We start from the raw sequence: 16,134 nt of genomic DNA, 5'->3' as shown, positions 1-16,134 counted from the left end.
TGTCCTGCCCCTCCTCTCCTCCAGCTTTCTTACCCCCCCCCCCCCCCAACAATCAGCGGTAGAGTTGCTGCCTTGCAGCGCCAGAGACTAAACTGTCTGAGGAAGGGTCCCGACCTGAAACATCGCCTATCCCTATTCTCCAGAGATCATGCCTGACCCACTGAATTACTCCAGCACTTTGTATTCTATGCACGATTCCAGCATCTGCAGTTCAGTGTGTCTACAATGCTCCATTTTTTAGTTTAGTTTAGAGATACAGCGCGGAAACAGGCCCTTTCAGCCCACCAGGTCCGCGCCGACCAGCGATCCCCGCACACTAACACTATCCTACACCCACAAGGGACAATTTTTACATTTACCCAGCCAATTATCCTACAAACCTGCACGTCTTTGGAGTGTGGGAGGAAACCGAAGATCTTAGAGAAAACCCACGCAGGTCACGGGGAGAACGCACAAACTCTGTACAGACAGCACCCGTAGTCGGGATCGAACCCGGGTCTCCGGCGCTGCATTCGTTGTCAGGCAGCAACTCTACCGCTGCGCCACCGTGCCGCACATGGTATTAAGACTGTGGGGTGAGGTTTCAGTGTTTGGCCAATGCAAAGTTATTATTCTGACTTCCCCTCACATGGCAATGGTTAACGTAATAGATTGAGATGCAAATAGGAGGGCAATATTGCAAATCATCTTTTAGATTTACAAATGGAAAGTTTATTTTATAAGATGAAGATGAAGCTATCAAGGCCTCTTGTAAAATAAGCTTTCCATTAGTGAAATTAAAAGATGATTGGTAATGTTGTCCTCCTAATATGGAGAGGCACTTGCCCAGAGCAGTCTATGGGGAATGCAGGGACTGACTACATGCAGTAAGTGATTTTACTTCCATTTAATGTAAGGGATACAACAACAACAAAATCACTGAGCTTGCACTGGTGATCTCTCAACAAGCAATTAAGGAAGCCACACTCACCGACTCGAGAGTCTTCTGAGGGGGAAGGGAATTGGAAGGCTGCAGAGTTCCACAAGGGTGGGTGCAGGGGCCCAGAGTCGCCAACTGTCTCGTATCAGCCGGGACATCCCATATTTTGGGCTAAATTGGTTTGCCCCTTCCCCCCGTACGTGAACGCCCTCGCCTTAGTTTGTCCCGTACGGGACCGCCCTTGTCCCGTATTAGTAGAGTTGCCAACTTCCTCGCTGCCAAAGAAGGGACAAAGGGCGACGTCACCGTCCCGCGCCCCACGTGGCCGCTGGCTGAGCGACTAGGCTTGTATACACTGGAATTTAGAAGGATGAGAAGGGATCTTATCGAAACGTATAAGATTATTAAGGGATTGGACACGTTAGAGGCAGGAAACATGTTCCCAATGTTGGGGGAGTCCAGAACCAGGGGCCACACAGTTTAAGAATAAGGGGTAGGCCATTTAGAACGGAGAAGAGGAAAAACTTTTTCAGTCAGAGAGTTGTGCCTCAGAAGGCAGTGGAGGCCAATTCTCTGAATGCATTCAAGAGAGAGCTAGATAGAGCTCTTAAGGATAGCGGAGTCAGGGGGTATGGGGAGAAGGCAGGAACGGGGTACTGATTGAGAATGATCAGCCATGATCACATTGAATGGCGGTGCGTACAGGCTCGAAGGGCCGAATGGCCTCCTCCTGTACCTATTGTCTATAAAACACAATAGACAATATGCAAACCTGCATCTGCAGTTCCTTATGTCTACATTTCACTGCTCCACTGCAACATCTGTTCAAGGTCTGCTGACTGTGAGGTCTCCTCCCTCCAGTGGGAGTTTGGTGAGACCCTCTCTCACTGCCCCCCCTCTGTTAGTCTGAGGAAGGGTCTTTACCCGAAAGATCACCGATCCGTGTTCCCTGTGCGTTGGCACCTGTGACTGTAAAGCACCATTGACCATTCAAGTGCCGGAGTAACTCAGCGGGTCAGGCAGCATCTGTGGAGAACATGGATAGGTGACGTTTCACAGAGTGCTGGAGTAACTCAGCGGGTCAGACAGCATCTGTGGAGAACATGGATAGGTGACGTTTCACAGAGTGCTGGAGCAACTCAGCGGGTCAGGCACCATTTAGCTCTTTGGGCTAACGGAATCAAGGGTTATGGGGAGAAAGCAGGAACGGGGTACTGATTGGGGATGATCAGCCGTGATCATATAGAATGGCGGTGCTGGCTCGAAGGGCTGAATGGCCTACTCCTGCACCTATTGTCTATGTATCTGTGTATCCCTGACCCGCAGAGTTACTCCAGCACTCTGTGTCTTTTTTTCCCTTTGGCTTCACTTCAGGTAGGTAGCAATGTTTTCATGCTGATGTCTGCTTCCAATCAATAGACACAAGCTGCACATGCCGATCATTATAATAAGCCCACAGCACAAAGTTAGCGTGTTGTCTTCATTGAGATCAATGGGTGTGGGTTCATTGCAAATCATGATCTGCGCGGTTTGTAGGAGCTGTGCAATGTCGTGCCATTGATGAGCAGGCTTCTGCCCAGCTGTGGACTCTGTTTGAGAAACCAAAGGGAAACCTTCTCAAAGAGGAGAGGATATGAGTGAAGTGTAAACCAAGTGTAGCCTTGTGGTGCAGCTGGTAGTGACCCAGGTTCCATCCTGACCACAGGTGCTACGGTTACTTGAAATCAAGTCAGTGGAAAGAGATTGTGTAGGAAACATAGAAACATAGAAACATCGGTGCAGGAGGAGGCCATTTGGCCCTTCGAGCCTGTACCGCCATTCATTGTGATCATGGCTGATCATCCACAATCAGTATCCCGTTCCTGCCTTCTCCCCATATCCCTTGATTCCACTAGCCCCTGGAGCTCTATCTAACTCTCTTTTAAATTCATCCAGTGAATCGGCCTCCACTGCCCACTGTGGCAGAGAATTCCACAAATTTCCAACTCTGGGTGAAAAAGTTTCTTCTCACCTCAGTTTTAAATGGCCTCCCCTTTATTCGTAGACTGTGGCTCCTGGTTCTGGACTCCCCCAACATTGGGAGCATTTTTCCTGCATCTGGCTTGTCCAGTCCTTTTATGATTTTACATGTCTCTGTAAGATCCCCTCTCATCCTTCTAAACTCCAGTGCATACAAGCCCAGTCTTTCTAATATTTCCTCATATGACAGTCCCGCCATCCCTGGGATTAACCTGGTGAACCTACGCTGCACTGCCTCAATAGCAAGGACGTCCTTCCTCAAATTTAGAGACCAAAACTGCACACAAGGAACTGCAGATGCTGGTTTAAACCGAAGGTAGACACAAAAAACTGGAGTAACTGAGCGGGTCAGACAGCATCTCTGGGGAAAAGGAATGGGTGACTTTTCCAGGTCGAGACCCTTCTTCAGACAAGTCCAGAAACGTCGCCCATTCCTGCTCTCTCCAGAGATGCTGCCTGTCCTGCTGAGTTACTCCAGCATTTTGTGTCCATCATGAAAAATAAGAGATTATCTTTAAAATGTGGCACCTTAAAAATGTGTCCTTTACTTGACGTTGGGTCTCTGGATTGTTTCAGGAGGACTCTGATTATTGTCAGGAGCAGGTGGAGTTTATTGGTCAAGCTGAGTCAATAGACATTAGGTGCAGGAGGAGGCCATTCTGCCCTTTGAGCCAGCACCGCCATTCACTGTGATCATGGCTGATCATTCTCAATCAGTACCCGGTTCCTGCCTTCTCCCCATACCCCCCTGACTCCGCTATCCTTAAGAGCTCTATCTAGCTCTCTCTTGAATGCATTCAGAGAATCAGCCTCCACTGCCTTCTGAGGCAGAGAATTCCACAGATTTACAACTCTCTGAGTGAAAAAGTTTTTCCTTATCTCCGTTCTAAATGGCCTACCCCTTATTCTTAAACTGTGGCCCCTGGTTCTGGACTCCCCCAACATTGGGAACATGTTTCCTGTCTCTATCGTGTCCAACCCCTTAATAATCTTATATGTTTCAATAAGATCCCCTCTCATCCTTCTAAATGCCAGTGAATACAAGCCTAGTCGCTCCAGTCTATCAAGTGGTATGATCACGTCTGCTGAGATCTTCAGTTGATTGACCAGGGATAAAGGATGTAATTGACTCGTTTGGCTCCCAGCCTGATTCTTGTCTGATTACTACCAATTTTATCCAATTTGCTACAAATTGGCAATTTGGACAACAGGATAGAAAAACTGAGACATGGAAACTTCAAGGATCATTGGAAGAGTGGAGATCTGTTTTTGCAAGTAATATCATTAGTTTATTTCTGAAAAACATCTAACAAGTTCATCAGAGAGTGGAACCTCAATCACACGATCTCCACGAATACCAAAAAAACCCACAAAATTAGCAATCGGTCAATGATATCCCAGGGTCTGTAGCAACTTTGGAAATAGTTATAACATCAAACATAGAACAGTACAGCACAGCGACAGGCCCTTCGGCCCAGAATGTCCATGCTGAACATAATGCCAAGTTAAACTAATCTCCTCTGCCTGCACATGATCCATATCCCTCCACTCCCTGCATATCCATGTGCCAGTCTAAACGCCTCTTAAACACCACTATGGTATCTGCCTCCACCCTCACCCCTGGCAGCCCCTTCCAGGCCCCCACTCCCCTCTGTGTGAAATAACTTGCCCCACACATCTCCTTTAAACTTTGCCCCTCTCACCTTAAAGCTGCGCCCTCTAGTCTTTGACATGTCCACCCTGGGAAAAGAGGCTCTGACTGACTACCAGAGCAATTTAGTCACTCCCCGTGACCTGCGTGGGTTTTCTCCGAGATCTTCGGTTTCCTCCCACACTCCAAAGACGTGCAGGTTTGTAGGTTAATTGGCTGGGCAAAATGTAAAAATTGTCCCTAGTGGGTGTAGGATAGTGTTAGTGTGCGGGGATCACTGGGCGGCACGGACCCAGTGGGCCGAAGGGCCTGTTTCTGCGCTGTATCTTTAAATCTAAAAATCAATAATCAGCGGCAGTCATAAAGACCCACGAACTGAGGTGAGAAAAAACTCTTTCACCCAGAGAGTTGTGAATCTGTGGGATTCTCTGCCACAGAAGGCAGTGGAGGCCAATTCACTGGATGGATTTAAAATAGAGTTTTATTCTTAATGTTTTATGCTTTACTAATTGTTTACTGCCTATCCGTGATGACACTTGTGAGCGGAGCACCAAGGCACATTCCTTGTACGTGCACATACTTGGCCAATAAACCTATTCATTCATTCGTTCATTCATTCCGATGCATTTCGACTCACTCTCACTCTCACTCTCTCTCTCTCTTTCTCTCTCTTTCTCTCTCTCCCTCTCCCTCTCTCGTTCCCTCTCTCCCTCTCCCTCTCCCTCTCTGCAGCAAACAGATGATGCCGCGCCGACTGACGGACAACAACAAACACAGTCGACCGAAAACACAGACAACAAGACGCAGCCCAAACGGCTGCACGTGTCCAACATCCCGTTCAGATTCAGAGACCCCGACCTCCGGCAAATGTTCGGCGTAAGTACCGCGATTTACCGAATCGGGAGGCGCCGCACTAAAGGGCCGCAATCATAGAAACATTGGTGTGTGGGAAAGAAAACTGCAGCTGCTGGTTTAAATCGAAGGTAGACGCAAGATGCTGGAGTAACTCAGCGGGTCAGGCAGCATCTGTGGAGAACATGGATAGGTGACCTACGTGCAGCGTAGGTTTACTAGGTTAATTCCTGGAATGGCGGGACTGTCGTACGTTGAAAGACTGGAGCGACTAGGTTTGTATACACTGGAATTTAGAAGGATGAGAGGGGATCTTATCGAAACGTATAAAATTATTAAGGGGTTGGACACGTTAGAGGCAGGAAACATGTTCCCAATGTTGGGGGAGTCCAGAACCAGGGGCCACAGTTTAAGAATAAGGGGTAGGCCATTTAGAACGGAGACGAGGAAAAACTTTTTCAGTCAGAGAGTTGTGGATCTGTGGAATTCTCTGCCTCAGAAGGCAGTGGAGGCCAATTCTCTGAATACATTCAAGAGAGAGCTAGATAGAGCTCTTAAGGATAGCGGAGTCAGGGGGTATGGGGAGAAGGCAGGAACGGAGTACTGATTGAGAATGATCAGCCATGATCACATTGAATGGCGGTGCTGGCTCGAAGGACCGAATGGCCTCCTCCTGCACCTATTGTCTATTGTCTATTGTCCATTGAAACGTACAGAATAGTGAAAGGCTTGGACAGAGTGGATGTGGAGAGGATGTTTCCACAAGTGGGAGAGTCTAGGACCAGAGGGCACAGCCTCAGGATTAAAGGACATTCCTTTAGGAAGGAGATGAGGAGGAATTTCTGTAGTCAGAGGGTGGTGAATCTGTGGAATTCATTGCCATAGAAGGCTGTGGAGGCCAAGTCAGTGGATATTTTTAAGGCAGAGATAGATAGATTCTTGATCAGTAGCTGCTATGAACCGGTCCTGCTGAGCCGGATGGCCACAATGCATAGATCAACTTGCACTTTACCCTGTCTAAAAACTGTTACAATTGTTTCGTTTCGTTGGGTTGCTGTTAATTACTTAAATTATTGCATCGTATGGGAGGCGCATTCCCAATCTCGTTGTACCCCTGGGTACAATGACAATAAAGATATATTGTATTGTGTCAGGGGTTATGGGGAGAAGGCAGGAGAATGGATTAGATAGATCAGCCATGATTGAATGGCGGAGTAGACTCAATGGGCCGAATGGCCTAATTCATGCTCCTATCACTTATGATCTCTGGAGCAAAGGGCTGGGTGATGTTTTAGGTCGGGATCTTCCTCAGACTGAATGTAGGAGGTGAGGGGGGGGGAGGTGAAGAGCTGGAGACAAGAAAAGTCCAGATCTAATCAGGGCTGGCCACAAGTTACCTCCGGCCTGGTAGGCCCATTGTTGGCTAGGGTAGGTGTGGTCTCAGGAGAAGCAATGTGGAGAACTGTGAAATGGTCGAACGACTAGGGTGGGGGTCGGGGACAAGGAGAGATGAAATGTAAGATGGAGTTACTGAAGTAGAGAATTCAATGTTCATACTGCTGGGTTTGTTTTGTGGCCCCACTCTAGCAATGGTGGAGGCCCAGGACAGAATGGTCAGTGTGGGAATGGGATGTTCAGACTGAAGATGGGTCTCGACCCGAAATGTCACCTCTCCATGTTCTCCAGAGACGCTGCCTGACCCGCTGAGTTACCCCAGCACTCTGTGAAACATCACCTATCCATGTTCACCACAGATGCTGCCTGACCCACTGAGTTACTCCAGCACTCTGTGAAACGTCACCTATCCATGTTCACCACAGATGCTGCCTGACCCGCTGAGTTACCCCAGGACTCTGTGAAACGTCACCTATCCATGTTCACCACAGATGCTGCCTGACCCGCTGAGTTACTCCAGCACTCTGTGAAACGTCACCTATCCATGTTCACCACAGATGCTGCCTGACCTGCTGAGTTACTCCAGCACTCTGTGAAACGTCACCTATCCATGTTCACCACAGATGCTGCCTGACCTGCTGAGTTACTCCAGCACTCTGTCTTATCTCCCGTTTAAAGAATACCTCCTTGTTTTATAACAACTGGGATCACAGCGGGAATTTAAGTGTGGAAAGCACAAACAAGAGGTTTTGACAATCAATTTAACGACATATATTTTATTTGTATGATGGCAATTAAATGCAATGATACAGGTTTAACTGCTCATCTCTGCGTTACACAGATGTTTTCTGTGCAATTTCAAACTGTTATTTAACACTAAAAATTATCTCTTGTTTATTTTTTGCAGCAATTTGGTAAAATTTTAGATGTTGAAATAATTTTCAATGAGAGAGGTTCTAAGGTAAGGTGTTCCAATCTATAATGTTCCTGCATGCTCGTAGATCGGTGTATGTTTAGCAAGAACAGTTAACTGTAAGCCACAGAGGATAAACTGATATGGCCTGCCAGTGAATAGTCAGAACTGTAATGCGTCCAATCTCTGAAACATTTTTTAGATTTAGATTTAGTTTAGAGATACAGCGCGGAAACAGGCCCTTCGGCCCACCGGGTCCGCACCGCCCAGCGATCCCCGCACACTAACACTATCCTACACCCTCTAGGGACATTAAAAAAAAAACATTTGCCCAGCCAATTAACCTACAAACCTGCACATCTTTGGAGTGCGGGAGGAAACCGAAGATCTCGGAGAAAACCTACGCAGGTCACGGGGAGAACGTACAAACTCCGTACAGACGGCGCCCGCAGTCAGGATCGAACCTGACGCTGCATTCGCTGTAAGGCGGCAACTCTACCGCTGCGCCACCGTGCCGCCCTTGACCGTTTATATAAGCATTTTGGGGAGCACGGCGGTAGAGTTGCTTCCTCACAGCGCCAGAGACCCGGGTTCGATCCCGACTACGGGTGCTGTCTGTACGGAGTTTGTTCGTTCTCCCCGTGACCTGCGTGGGTTTTCTTCGAAATCTTCGGTTTCCTCCCACACTCCAAAGACGTGCAGGTTTGTAGGTTAATTGGCTGGACATGAATGTATAAATTGTCCCTCGTGGGTGTGGGTAGGATAGTGTTAATGTGCGGGGATCGCTGGTCGGCACGGGCTCAGTGGGCCGAAGGGGCTTTTTTCCGCGCTGTATCTCCCAACTAAACTAAACTAAACTAAACATTTGATTTAAAGTTTGTATTAACCTTGACATTTTCTTCACTTGGATTTAAACATTTGTCTCTTTGTAAATTCTATTTAAGAACTATAATATTTATCCAGAAGCTGGCTGCTTATTTTTGAGGGATGGTCGACTTTTAAAGATGTTTTCTGATACGTTCCCAAAGAAAACTGGAACTCCAAATATTTTTCGGATCATTAAATTAATAAAGAGAAAATATTCTGCAGCAGTTCAGTTCTCCATACAGCTTGGAAACGAATGTTTCCTTTGTGTGTATTCCTTTGATGCTAAAAAACCCAACCTATCGAAAGCAAAATCATTGTTCTTAGGAATGAGAAAAGTCTTTCCTGCGTTCCGTTGATAGAACATGTAACACTACAGGCCCTTCGGCCCACAATGTCTGTGCCAAACAGGATGCCAAGTTAAAGCAATCTCTTCTGCCTGCACATGTTCCATATCCCTCTCTACCCTGAATATCAAAGAAACATAGACAATCGGTGCAGGAGTAGGCCATTCGGCCCTTCGAGCCAGCACAACCATTCAATGTGATCATCCTAAATCATCCTAAATCAGTACCCCGTTCCTGCTTTCTCCCCATATCCTTTGATCCCGTTAGCTCTAAGAGCTAAATCTAGCTCTCTCTTGAAAACATCCAGTAAATTGGCCTCCACTGCCTTCTGTGGCAGAGAATTCCACATAAGCCTGCCCCTTATTCTTAAACTGTGGCCCCTTGTTCTGGACTCCCCCAACATTGGGAACATGTTTCCTGCCTCTAACGTGTCCAACCCCTTAATAATCTTATACGTTTCGATAAGATCACCATCTCCATCCCAGTCAATGTCTGCAACTTTGCAAAGTACAACCACCAAATTCAAAACCGACTTTGTTCTTAATTGTTTGTATCCAGATTAGACCTAGGGATTTTTACTCTCAGTTTCTTACTTCTGCATAGAAATGCCCAATTATGATATTTATTTGAATTGGGTTCCTGATTGTAATCTCAATTGAAACTGTCAATGCAAGATTATCCCTAATGTTGCATGATTGTTCCTTCAGTTTATCAGTCTCCACAGCATGGCCATAACAGACAATGTTTTACAATTTAATTGCCTTTAGTCTCAATTCTGCGCGCACATTGATTTCTTTGTTGGGGATATGTAATTTCCTATTTTCTTTTGCACGATATCAGTGACCCATCTCATTTTCTTCGGATTTCAGTCCTTTATTTCTCCTGTGTAGAGAAACACTTTTAAAAAACTCATCCCGATTCCACCTTTCCTTTTATATTCTATATTTTTTTCGTTCCTTCGATGAACAGGCAATTTTTGTTTCGCGTCACATCTCGGGGGGGGTAACTAGAGGTTGCCAACTTCCTCACTCCCAAATACGGGACAAAGGGCGAGGTCACGTGGGGCGCGGGGCGGTGACGTCACCCTCTGTCCCGTATTTGGGAGTGAGGAAGTTGGCAACCCTACTAACACGGGACAAGGGCGGTCCCGTGCGGGACAAACCAATTCAGCCCAAATACGGGATGTGCCTTTAATACGGGACGGTTGGCAACCCTAGGGGTACATGCGATGTGTAAATGTGAGTGAGAGAAAGAGAGAGAGGGAGTGAGAGAGACTTGTTCACATCTGTTGCTGTTTATATTACACGTCTCTCAATACTGTTATATTTTTTTCCAATCTGCATGTTACAGAAGCAAAGCAAGGACAAGGAAAAAATAAAAGAGCAAAGAGTGGTTGATTATTTATATAATGATGTGCATGTTGTTCTCCCCTTCTCCGACTTGCATGCAGGGATTTGGTTTCGTAACTTTCGAGAATAGTGCTGATGCGGACAAGGCGAGAGAGAAATTACACAGCACCCTGGTAGAGGGCCGTAAAATAGAGGTGCATGTCCAAAATATTTCCCTCCATCTTTTTTGATGTCCGCTTCACTTTCATTTGTTGTTTCAGCGAGTTCATATGTCTCTTAATGTGCCCCCTCTCCCTTCCCCCCCCCCCTCCCCCCCTCACCCCCCCCCCCCCCCCCCCCTGTTTATAACAACTTATAACACTCTGGCTTTTGCTTTTCATTTAAATATTTATCTGTGTATTATATTATATACATATATATATATATATATATATATATATATGTGCGTGTGCGTGTGTGTGTGTAGGAAGGAACTGCAGATGCTGGTTTAAATCAAAGATAGACACAAAGTGCTGGAGTAACTCAGCGGGACGGGCAACATCTCTGGAGCGAAGGAATGGGTGACGTCTCGGGTCGAGACCCTTCTTCAGACTGATGCTGCCTGTCCCGCTGAGTTACTCCAGCATTTGGTATATATATATATATATGTATATATATATATATATATATATATATAGTTTTTTTGGAAACTATGTGTTTCTGTGTGACTGGACAGGGCAAGCTCGGTCACAGATGTGTTACTGCTTTCCTTTTTGTTGAGTTGATTAGTAATTAAGCTGGGTGCATAAAGACTTTCAAAACTGTGTAAGTAAATACCAAAAGCAGAACATTTTTTTTAAAACCACAGTAAGTGTTCTACGGTGCAGGATTGAAGTGGGACAGTGGGGGCCAAACAGATGGAAATTGGGCAACACAAAAGTCCATGTGGGACCACTGATCTCTGCGGTTGATGGGGCAATCTGGGGCATTCGGCCGAACTTGCCGAAATCAAATTCCAAATCTAGCCTTCTCTCCCTTTTGGTTTTATGGGAGAGGCTTTTGCGTTCATTGTGAGATTTCACAAGCCCTCGTCTGGACTACTGTTCCCGCTGTTCAACACTGCCGCCCGGCAGATACACTGTATCTTCTTTGCAATATGTGATTGATGGAATAATTTCCATTGTTCCTGGAATCAGTGGTGTGGTCTTTCAGTAAGATGTTGCATATTTTGCCTTTTCATTCCCCCCCCCCCCCTTTTCCAACGGTAGCTTTTAGAGCCCTTCATGAATCTCACAGTAGCCATGCTAACTGTACACATACACATATGGGCGGACTTGCAGCCTGGGTAAGTCGTGAGATCCAGACGATGCCAGACACGTGAATCTTTTGACATGTTGTATTTAGTCCTTGATGCAACTTTATTGGTACGCCTGTACTTGAGTATACGTTGTAGCTGCCTGACAGCCACTGATTTGATTGACTGACGATGATCTTGTGCACATCTTACTAAGATTGTTGACTCCATATATTTGTCGAGTAATGCACCCTCTTTTTGTTAGCTGTGGTTACTGCTTGAATGGTTTTGTTTAATTCTTGCAATGGAAACAGCTCTTGTTCCCAAGTATTGGATGCTCGATGTGCTTTAGAATGGTTCTCCCTTCCCTTCCTCCACCTCTCCCCCCCTCTCCCCCCCAGGGTTATGTTGCACAACCCTGTCGTGTTGCCCCTTCCCTTGGTCATTCCCCGTTTACTGTAAACGTTCCCTCTTTGCCACCCGCATGCTTCTTTCATGAGGGAAGTTTTGTTTCACTGCCTTTTTCCTTTGATTTAACTCGAACGAGCAAAGTAGAAGCATGCGTTCAATGACCAGTCTTTAGCGGTATCGTTTTACTTTGCATTTTAATGTCTTTTCAGAAATGTTTAAATTATGCTTTGTTGGAAAAACGCGTTTGTCGTGAAAGTAAATGTAATCAAAGTAGTCTGTGACCTTGTTCTGCATCTAATGCCCTTTAACTATGTAGATGCATTATTTAAATGTAACTGTGTTGTGAACAATGCATGACTTCTAAACGTCAATACCATCGCCATTACTCGGATGCTAACACAGACATCTGTTTGCTTAGGTTAATAATGCCACAGCACGAGTCATGACAAACAAGAAGACAGTCAATCCTTATGCAAATGGTGAGTTATCAGATTTGTGTCTTTATGTTATGTTTAGTTTGGTTTGGTTTAGTCCAGTGTGGCAGCATAATGTGCAGGGAATGCTATACGTAAATAATGGCCAGCCACCTACACATGACACCAGTCATTGAAAGTAGGCATGCAGGTGCAGCAGGCAGTGAAGAAAGCCAATGGTATGTTGGCATTCATAGCAAGAGGATTTGAGTATAGGAGCAGGGAGGTTCTGCTGCAGTTGTACAGGGCATTGGTGAGACCACACCTGGAGTATTGCATACAGTTTTGGTCTCCTAATCTGAGGAAAGCCATTCTTGCCATAGAGGGAGTACAGAGAAGGTTCACCAGATTGATTCCTGGGATGGCAGGACTTTCATATGAAGAAAGACTGGATAGACTCGGCTTGTACTCGCTGGAATTTAGAAGATTGAGGGGGGATCTTATAGAAACTTACAAAATTCTTAAGGGGTTGGACAGGCTAGATGCGGGAAGATTGTTCCCGATGTTGGGGGAGTCCAGAACCAGGGGTCACAGCATAAGGATAAGGGGGAAGTCTTTTAGGACCGAGATGAGAAAACATTTCTTCACACAGAGAGTGGTGAATCTGTGGAATTCTCTGCCACGGAGGGTAGTTGAGGCCAGTTCATTGGCTATATTTAAGAGGGAGTTAGATGTGGCCCTTGTGGCTAAAGGGATCAGGGGGTATGGAGAGAAGGCAGGTACGGGATACTGAGTTGGATGATCAGCCATGATCATATTGAATGGCGGTGCAGGCTCGAAGGGCCGAATGGCCTACTCCTGCACCTATTTTCTACGTCTATGTTTCTACGTAGTAAACAGCAAGGCCTGGGCAGTGATGGTTGTTATTGAACAAAGTGCGTGCCTTGCAACAAGACATTGATTGCAGGCTTGTACGAGCTTGTACCTTGCATTGACCACAAGTGCTGTCTGATATTCAAAGGCCGATATTCAAAGTCTGCTGTTCAAAGCTCTGCCTTCATTTCTTTGCATCAAAAAGCACTGCCTCGCGTTTCCTGACCTTTCAATCAATCTGGCACCGACCCATCTCGTCAATACCTCTGCATTCTTTCCTTTGGTGTCACAAAGGACACTTCTGTGGCCTCTGGTGGTGTTGGGATGAACTGCAAGTTCCTCAACATTCTCCTCAAAGCCTCTATTGATGTTAGAGTCACATAGTCACACAGCGCGGAAACAGGCCCTTCGGCCCCACTTGCCCACACCGGCCTGCAATGTCCCATCTACACTCGTCCCACCTGCCCACGTTTGGTCCATGTCCCTCCAAACCTGTCCTGTCCATGTACCTGCCTAAGTAGACACAAAATGCTGGAGTAACTCAGCGGGTCAGGCAGCATATCTGGAGAGAAGGAATGGGCGACGTTTCGGGTCGAGACACTTCTTCAGACTAGAGATACAGGGCAGAAACAGGCCCTTCGGCCCACCGTGTCCGCGCCGACCAGCGATCCCCGCACACTAACACTATCCTACACACACTAGGGACAATTCACACATTCATACCAAGCCAATTAACCCACACACCTGCACGTCTTTGGAGTGTGGGAGGGAACCGAAGATCTTGGAGAAAAACCCACGCAGGTCACGGGGAGAACGTACAAACTCCGTACAGACAGCGCCCGTAGTCGGGATCGAGCCCGGGTCTCCGGCGCTGCATTCGCTGTAAGGCAGCAACTCTACCGCTGCGCCACCGTGATGCCATGTCTCAAAGTGTTGCCTTTACCCTGAAGTGTTAACATGGAAGGGATGACTGAACACAATCCTGGCATCATAGTCGGAAGCTGGGTGGAGATAGCATTGCTCTAATGTGGCCTAACTGCGTTACGTGTGATGGCATGAGCAAGGAGAGCTCACAGCTCAGGACTTAGGAGCAAATTGGGCATTAACCAACATGAAATGTACTTCCAATCCCAACGAAAGCAGGAGAAGAATCCAGATCTCATGTTGTGGTCGGCCATGCCAACAATTAAATGTTGGCTTGGTTACTGTGAAGATCTAATTACGCGGCACCTTAATTTCACATTGGGATGGAGATGCACTCTGGCAATCCAATGTCATTTGCAGTTAAATCATTTTTTTTTAAATCTCGGCCCTCGGAAGAGCTGGAACTCATTTCCAAGTTCAGGATCTGAGCCATTTGCCTCAAAGCTTTCCAAAATCATAATAATGCCAAAATAAACTCAGAACGTTTGACAGGAAGGGTTTCAAGCACACTGACAGTCCACTGTTGGCTGAAAAAAGACTTTGTGCATTTTGCAGTTGAAAAGAAACTCAAGATTGATATTCAGAATTCAACTTGGTTCCAAGTTCCAGTGGCAACTTACAAGACTTGAGTCTGAAGAAGGGACCCAACCCGAAACGTCACCTATCCATGTTCTCCACAGATGCTGCCTGACCCGCTGAGTTACTCCAGCACTCTGTGAAACGTCACCTATCCATGTTCTCCACAGATGCTGCCTGACCCGCTGAGTTACCCCAGCACTCCATGTCTATCAAGAGTCAAGAGAGTTTTATTGTCGTGTGTCCCAGGTAGAACAATGACATTCTAACTTGCAGCAGCACAACAGAATATGTAAACATAGTGCACTGCAAACAATATAATAAAGTAGGGATTAAAATGTTCGGTGTGTGTTCAGGAGAAGGTTCAGGGTGATCTGCTCATTCCCTCTAACCTTCACCTGCCTGGTGAGTGCAGGTTGTATTTGCAACGTTTGTTTGTAGCTTGTCCCTGAGCAGTTTCTTTGACAAAGGATCGGTTCTGACAGCCCCATATCTGCTGCCTTTGTGATTGGGGATGGTTAATGGGGCCAGATGGCGTACAATCCAGGCCACGTCTGGTACTCTGCACCGGCACGGCTTCTCCACTGACCTACGTGTCCTGTGGTCCGTGTTTCGGCCACCGGCCACACCAGCCTGGTTGTCCGGCCCAGCGGGCTGAGCAGTGAGTGACAAATGGCTCTCGTGTGGCGTCTCCTGCAGCCCAACTCCTGCACCTCTCAAGGGCAGACAATCTCACATCTCTGCTGGTCTGAAGATAGACACAGAGTACTGGAGTAACTCAGCGGGTCAGGCAGCATCTGTGGAGAACATGGATAGGTGACGTTTCACAGAGTGCTGGAGTAACTCAGTGGGTCAGGCAGCATCTGTGGAGAACATGGATAGGTGACGTTTCAGGTCAGGGCCCCTCCCTCAGCATTTTGTGTCAGCCTTCTGTGTAAAGCAGCACCTGCGGTTCCATCCTACACATAGCACCTTGGTGGGTAGATGGCAGTTGTACCTCCCTCTTCATTTCCCCGAGCCACAATCACACGTCGGGTAGAGAGAGGCACCATCGTTAAACTTGATTATCCGACGTAATTATGGCTGGGCAACACAGCTCACAGACACCACAACGCAAAGCTTAATTGCTGTTATTCTGATGATAAATGAAGACTTGCCCCACGTCAGGTGTGGAAGGCTGGATGATCCAAGTACCCAGAGGGGGTGGGATGCAGATGAAAAATGAGGCAGCCTTTCAGCTGTGAACATCGATCTGCGTCTCCGAGGACTTTTCCTGGACAAATTGAGAGACCATTAGCGTAACTTAAAGTCTGTGAGGAAGCTGTCGGGCTCTGTTGGCCGGCTCTGCAGCGTAC

General features: G+C 46.8%; 1 protein-coding gene across 10 annotated transcripts in view; it reads left to right on the top strand.

The window, feature by feature from the left end:
- rbfox1 (RNA binding fox-1 homolog 1) overlaps nucleotides 1-16,134 on the top strand; it is a 743,628-nt gene that overhangs the window by 642,795 nt on the left and 84,699 nt on the right. For all 10 annotated transcript variants that reach the window (XM_078417598.1, XM_078417591.1, XM_078417588.1 and 7 more), the window contains 4 exons: nucleotides 5,322-5,465; nucleotides 7,744-7,797; nucleotides 10,411-10,503; nucleotides 12,412-12,472. In XM_078417598.1, coding sequence (XP_078273724.1) covers nucleotides 5,322-5,465; nucleotides 7,744-7,797; nucleotides 10,411-10,503; nucleotides 12,412-12,472 — 352 coding nt within the window. The remainder of the gene's footprint in view (nucleotides 1-5,321; nucleotides 5,466-7,743; nucleotides 7,798-10,410; nucleotides 10,504-12,411; nucleotides 12,473-16,134) is intronic.

This window comes from Rhinoraja longicauda, chromosome 21, assembly GCF_053455715.1.
Source record: "Rhinoraja longicauda isolate Sanriku21f chromosome 21, sRhiLon1.1, whole genome shotgun sequence".
Classification (NCBI taxonomy): domain Eukaryota; kingdom Metazoa; phylum Chordata; class Chondrichthyes; order Rajiformes; family Arhynchobatidae; genus Rhinoraja; species Rhinoraja longicauda.
This window is presented reverse-complemented; position numbering and strand designations above follow the sequence as displayed.